Below are 6,957 nucleotides of genomic sequence, written 5' to 3'. Positions count from 1 at the left end.
TACAATTTCTCATTAATAAAATAAGCTTTTAATGACCAATTGACTGTTATTTTACCCCCCTTCATGAGCCTCAGTTCACCCATCCCAGTTATTTATTATTTTTCTGTCTTTGTGGGCCTCACTGAGCCCAAGCATATGTTCCTCATATCCCAGCATCCTTAACATCTCTGCATCCCTTACATCGCTGCATTCTTTTCATCCCTACATTCTTTTCATCCCTACACTCTTTTCATTCCTACATTCTGTTCATCCCTACATTCTTTTCATCCCTACGTTCTTTTCATCCCTACATTCTTTTCATCCCTACATTCTTATTATCCCTACATTCTTTCCATTCCTACACTCTTTTCATCCCTACATTCTTTTCATCCCTACATCCCCTTCATTCCTACATTCTTTTCATCCCTACATTCCTTACATCCCTGCATTCCTTATAATAAATATATTATAAAGGCGGCTTCGAGCAAAGGTAAGTAAAGGTAAGTTAGTTCCTTTTTTCGACACCAGATGGCGCTGATCCGACATCGAGATTTTAGTTCACATTTTTGCCGCCAGAGGGCCAGAAATGGAGCATGGTTTAGTTCCCTTTTTCGACACCAGATGGCGCTGATCCGACATCGAGGTTTTAGTTCACATTTTTGCCGCCAGAGGGCCAGAAATGGAGCGAGGTTTAGTTCCTTTTTTCGACACCAGATGGCGCTGATCCGACATCGAGGTTTTGGTTCGCATTTTTGCCGCTAGAGGGCGCTATTTTCGAGAATTTCGCGAAAATTAACTTACCTTTACTTACCTTTACTCGAAGCAGTCTTTATAATATATTTATTATAAGGGTTGCAGGGATGCAAGGAATGTAGGGATGAAAAAAATGTAGGGATGAAAGGGATGTAGGGATGAAAAGAATGTAAGGATGAAGGGGATGTAGGGATGAAAAGAATGTAGGGATGAACAGAATGTAGAAATGAAAAGAGTGTAGGGATGAAAAGAATGTAGGGATGAAAAGAATGCAGAGATGTAAGGGATGCAGAGATGTTAGGAATGCAGTGATATAAGGGTGCAGAGATATAGTGGAACCAGAGATATAAATGGTGCGGAGGGAAATATTAAAATCAACATGTTTGTCCTAAGGAGTTTATTCAATAAGCTAAGAAGATAATTACAGCAAATTAAATGAGCGCAGAAAATAAAATAAGGGTAGAGAGAGCCACCGATGCACCGGGGTCCTTTACACCCCGGATTCCGTAATGTCGGTATACTACGAATGTCAGCGTGCTTCGGGGTCTCTAACACCCCAAGATGATATGTCGGTATACAAAAAGACTTGCCTGCGCTCCGGGGTCCCTGAAACCTCAAGATGATATGTCGATATACAGAAAGGCTTGCCTGTGCTCCGGGGTCCCTGAAACCCCAAGATGCTATGAGAGCTGTATGCAGAGCGCCATCGATGCATTGGGGTCCCCGACACCCCAAGATGTTTTCAGATCTGTATGCAGAGAGCGCCACCGATGCATCGGGGTCCCTAACACCCCAAAATGATATATCAATGTAATAACCTCTCGAAAACAAAGGCATGTACTGCCGTAATTTAAATACTCAATCATTAGCAAAACATGAAATACAAGTTGTTTTATTATTTACTGTCATTTTCCCGATACAAAATATAGTGAGAATTCTGAAATCTCGCTAACACGAAATAATCGGAGAATTCTCGTAGAATTATGATTTGTTACATATATTTACATGTTAAGAACAAGTAAGGAGTGAGGTTAGGAAACGTAAAGTTAGAAAACAGTAAGATCAGTTTAATAGCGATGATAAATTCTTTCCACAAGAGAGAAACTTAAGCAAGTTTTAATAAAATGTTGTCCTACGATGGAAAACTAAGTTTATTTTGTTTCACTGCGGCTGCGGTAATCGCAGTCCTACCTGAAATACTTTTGAGGTTAGAGTTCGATATTCCTGATGCATATTTCAGTAATATCTGGCTTACCCATCTTTTTCAATACGGGGTTTTAAACTTACTCTTGATTCTTGCCTTCCGAGGCTTTTCTTATCAGGTAATTTATGTTACATCATATATTTTTTAAGGTTATGGACATAATGATCAACACCTATACTTATTACAGGTTGCAGTAAGAGCGGCTTTTCTAGGATATGTTTTTGGTACTGGAATCATAGTAGCATTTGTTGCACCACCATCATGGCAAATGTTTGGTGTATACATTACTGTATTGGCCACATTTCATTACACAGAATTCTTAAGCATAGCTTGGATAAATCCATCTACCCTATCTATTGATAGCTTTATCTTAAATGACAGTGTAGCTTATGGAGTAGCAGCATGCTCTGGCTGGATGGAGTTTATTACCGAAAGACATTATTTTCCAACAATGAAGGAATCTTCATTTATATCGTACCTCGGATTGATATTATGCATCGGTGGAGAAATTTTAAGGAAGTCAGCAATGTTCACGGCGAAACATAATTTTAATCATATTGTACAAAGTGAGAAGATGGAGAACCATGAATTGGTTACCTGTGGAGTATACAGACTTTGTAGGCATCCTAGTTATGTAGGCTGGTTTTATTGGTCTATTGGAACACAGGTAATTTCTTTTAGGAATAACATTTTAAATTAAGGATACAAGAGAGGAACATTGAAACAATTTTTGTATCTTTATTTTTCAGTTGATACTTCAGAATCCATTTTGCCTTTTGGCATATGCAGTAGCATCTTGGAAGTTTTTCCACGATCGCATTTTATTCGAAGAAATTACTTTGCTTAATTTCTTTGGAGAGGAGTATATCGAATATCAGAAAAGAGTGGGTACAGGACTACCGTTCATATCTGGTTACAAAGTCAATTTATAGCAGCCGGTATCCGTCTGAACGATAACTTTTAAATAATGTTTTATTAAATTTTTCTATCAATATTTGATAGATATTAATTTCTCAGGTGTAACAGAACGGACTTATTTATACCAGCTTTGTTTTGTATATTATTTCTTACAAGGATATACTTTTTCTGTTAATCATGAAATGGTAATTAAACAGCGTTCTTAACAAAATTATATTTATTGTCTCATTTCACTTTGAAGAATTATTCATGTAACAATAGACTACACTTTCATGTTACGTTAGATACTTTCAATTGACGATTATACATTTCTTTTTGTTCTTTTATATTTATGTTTATATACACATATAAGCTTACATTAAAGCTTATACATAAAACATTCAGAAAGCATTTGTTCGATGTTGGATAATAAGAAGGTGCTAGGTCGAAGCAATGTACTTACAATTGTATATAGTAAATTTCTGTACACAGTCATTTACAATATATTGATAAAGTTTTGATATATGTTTTAAAAAATTCTATGCGGGTATTAACATGTTTATCTTCTATGAAATTAAAGAATATATATTGAAGTTAAAAGATAAAAATTCGCGAATATACATGTTATCGGGCTACGAAAAGAAATGAATGAACGGTCTAGCTGTTATTATTGTGCATTGAATTCGAGTCTTTCTTGTTCATTGATTCGTCAATTCATTTGCCCTATAAAAGTGTTCACGATAATTGCATTTGTAATTGACAGCAAATCATTTAACAAATAAACGCATGAATATAAAGTACATTTTTATGAATGAATTTGTAACATAAACGCTACCCTGTAATGTCAATCTAATGAACAATAAAATGATCTGTAAAAGTTCCATCTAAATATTGTATATGTTCATCTATCCATTATTATTTCATCCTTACTGCCAAACTATCAGTATTACTATGCCCTTTCTTAAGAAATAGCGATTACAGATAATGTAAGAAAATGCCAATACCGCAAGACTAATTATAAATATTTACATATGTTCTTTTGTCACAGTGTATGTATATATTGGATACAAATTTTATTATTAACTAGCAACACATTTTACTAGCACCGACCTTAATTATGCAAATATCTCATTAAGTAACTTTCATCAGTATCACATAAATGGAGTTCAAACTGTTTTGATCAGAAATAGAACCGTCGTTGAACTTATTGTAACGTGCCTGTAATATTTAATAAATATTGGGCCTTTGTTCAATTACCAATATAATCATAACAATTAACAAGTTCTATATAAATAGGCCCCATTTCTTTTTTTATCACCAAAGCAATTATGACTAGATTAAACTACTAAAGTATTTTTATTTAGTTTGAAGATTAGAAAAATTAGGAGCCTAACAAATGAAACAATGGCAGTGAAAACTTATATATGATTTGATATAACAGTATTGTATTCCTCTGCAGTCGCCTCAGTGTTCTATGGCAGTTAACATGAAAAGAAGAAATTGAACCAAATGATTGATAAAGAATACATGCCCCAGAAAATGATTGTTCTATATAAATGAAATCAGTATTGTTTTCTTTTTTTTATACACTGTAAAAACGAAGTCGTATAAAATGTAGTTGACTCGGTTATAAAACGTTAATATCAATGGTGTTTGTATCATGTTGTTGGGAATACATTTTGTATATCTACAAATATAAAACTGCTTACATATGTATTTAACGCGGTACTTTCACATCGTGGGCAATAATTACCATTCGAGTTAGCATTTTCAGAAGAACTCCACACCGTTTATGATTAGCTAGGGAAACTTATTAATAAAACGTTCCAAGATCTCCACGCGTTGGAAGTTTCTCATCCAAATTTCTATAAAATGGAAGAGTAAAATTAATCATTAAAATTTCAAAATCTTCGTTCGTTCTATAATTAAAAAATTAAGATATGTTTGAAGAAAGATAAAAAAAACTTTGTACAGTATTTGAAAATAATTTTCAAATAAAACCGTAAACAATTTACCTTGCTCCCAACGTCAACAAAGCATCAAATACTTTACAAATTTAATAATTACATCAGTTATTGATAAGTTCCTAGGAATACGTATTTCTTCATTTTGTTCGTAGGTACATTTAAGCCATGAAGAAAAACGCAGTCAGCGGACGCTACGCGACAAGAAACACTTAACTTAATATACATTTGATCGCGTTTACAATGTCTATGCATAATACTGTAAAAAGTACACTCTGTTCTCGAATATCCATAGCAAAGGCGAGCAGATTTTGGAGTAGGATTAATAATGAATAATGTTTGATGTTATAAGCAGCCAAATTGACTGCTGGCTTTGGATGGATGATATTGACAGGGGGCGGTGGTACAAATGCATCAAAAATGTCTGTGTCTGCATTCGTGAATACCAAGGAAGAAGGAATCCATCTTGCTCTGAGCAGCATGAAAAATTATCACCTCATCTTAATACATTCAATATACTAACAACTGTTTTAATAATGTTTCTTTTTTATTATTTACCTGGTGCATGGAGAAACATTCTTTCCCCTGATGGCTTTTTCCCCAATGTCAATTGCTCCAGAATCTTGTACCTCCATGGTGTATATACAACCAGAGAATCCTTCTTGATATTTCCCATAAGTCATGGCATAATCAGGCACTCCACCCAGATAAACACTGCCCCTGGTATTCAATTCCTGCTGCGTTCCATAACTGGAACCACTCTCCATGTGTTCACCATTTAATTCAATACTACCATCGCTACCCTGTCGCTTAAGGATTATTCTATGTCTCTCTCCATCGTCTACCTTTTGAGCTGTGACACGAATCACCACTGGACCAGTGCCCAAGTTGTACTGATACTCTACATAACTGAAAGTATACATAATTAAGAAATGCTCCTTGAACATTTGATTAAAGTAAGGATAGCTACCCATCCACCACTGCAAGAGACATATAATGATCAGGATTCAGATCGTTCGGTGTCTGTCCATGCCACATGATCAATCCCTGAGTCTTATTTGTTGAAATCTCAAAGCCTAAGACTTCACGCTCCTCTTCATGTGTCATCACAGACCTATCCAATTCCAACCAACCGTCTCCTCTAAATGTAACATCATAGGTTATTTCTGCCACTGAAAAACGAGCCAAATCCATTAGAAATATATTTCAATCTTTCATCCAGATGCCTTGATATAATTACATTTTTCACAGTTCTGTCCATTGTAACCCAGTCGACAATCACACTTGTACGACCCATGAAGATCAGTGCACGTTCCACCGTTTCTGCAGGGTAAAAGCAGCTCGCATTGTTTCAGAATATTCTCACAATTTCTACCCACATAGCCGTATTCACAGGTGCAGGAGTAGTCATAGAAATCAGTGCTCTGGCATGCTCCATGAATGCATGGATTTGATGCACATGGGTCATAGGGTGTAGTGGTGGATGGTGGAGTAGTGACAATGGGGGTCAACTTAGTTTGATTAGGATGTAACACGTTGCAGTCATCTATGTTTGCTGAGTCTATCGCTGACTTCAATATGTCCACGTTCAAAGAAGACACTCCCAACTAAAAATTTAATGGAATGTTTATTATTATAGAAATTCATTTAGCTGTTGGCTTCTTATAAGAACTTACATCACTGATGCAACCACGAAAGGCATGATTCACGCTAACATTTCTATTCACTATGATTCTTCTGCGATCAACTCCTCCAATGTACAGGGGTGTATTAAGCGTCATTGTGCGAGAGGGTCCTGGGGATTTACCTGTTACAGTAGGTTCTCCGTTTACTGTTAAATTGCCTTCTTTATAGTCTCTGGTTATTGACACGTGTGTCCAGACCCCAGGTTGAAGGATGTGATTTGATTTGATGATTGCTACACCAGAACCAATGTCATACCGAAATTCAATTCGTCTGTTTTTGACAGTAAGTGCCACAAAGTCTCCTAGTCCCTCGTCGCTTTGGGAACAGTATATCAGTATCCCATCTCTGTCGTCCAAAGGGTTGAAGTTCAATGCCACTCTCAACCTGCAATAAAATAGAACATGTTAAAATAATGTAAGATTTATAGAAATGACTTGCTGTTAGGTGGGAGAAATGTTACTACAAGTAGGAGAA

At 35.8% G+C, this 6,957-nt stretch overlaps 2 protein-coding genes across 2 annotated transcripts; one reads left to right on the top strand and one right to left on the bottom strand.

The window, feature by feature from the left end:
- Positions 1-1,556: 1,556 nt before the first annotated feature.
- On the top strand, positions 1,557-3,076 carry ste14 (isoprenylcysteine carboxylmethyltransferase ste14). Its single transcript, XM_034329420.2, has 3 exons — positions 1,557-2,054; positions 2,124-2,603; positions 2,686-3,076. Exons 1-3 carry the CDS (start codon positions 1,857-1,859, stop codon positions 2,866-2,868), a joined length of 861 nt encoding a protein of 286 aa, XP_034185311.2. The 5' UTR covers positions 1,557-1,856; the 3' UTR covers positions 2,869-3,076.
- A 762-nt stretch (positions 3,077-3,838) lies between these two features.
- On the bottom strand, positions 3,839-6,887 carry LOC117606625 (basement membrane-specific heparan sulfate proteoglycan core protein-like; the record flags this gene model as incomplete). Its single annotated transcript, XM_076689511.1, has 5 exons — positions 3,839-5,268; positions 5,356-5,706; positions 5,768-5,969; positions 6,038-6,404; positions 6,474-6,887. Coding segments are annotated over 5 exons (1,593 nt in total), but the record flags the coding sequence as incomplete, so codon positions are not given.
- Positions 6,888-6,957: the final 70 nt, after the last annotated feature.

The sequence above is a fragment of the Osmia lignaria genome, chromosome 8 (assembly GCF_051020975.1).
Source record: "Osmia lignaria lignaria isolate PbOS001 chromosome 8, iyOsmLign1, whole genome shotgun sequence".
NCBI lineage: Eukaryota > Metazoa > Arthropoda > Insecta > Hymenoptera > Megachilidae > Osmia > Osmia lignaria.
Note: the sequence above shows the minus strand (reverse complement) of the source record. Positions and strands in the feature narration are given on the sequence as shown.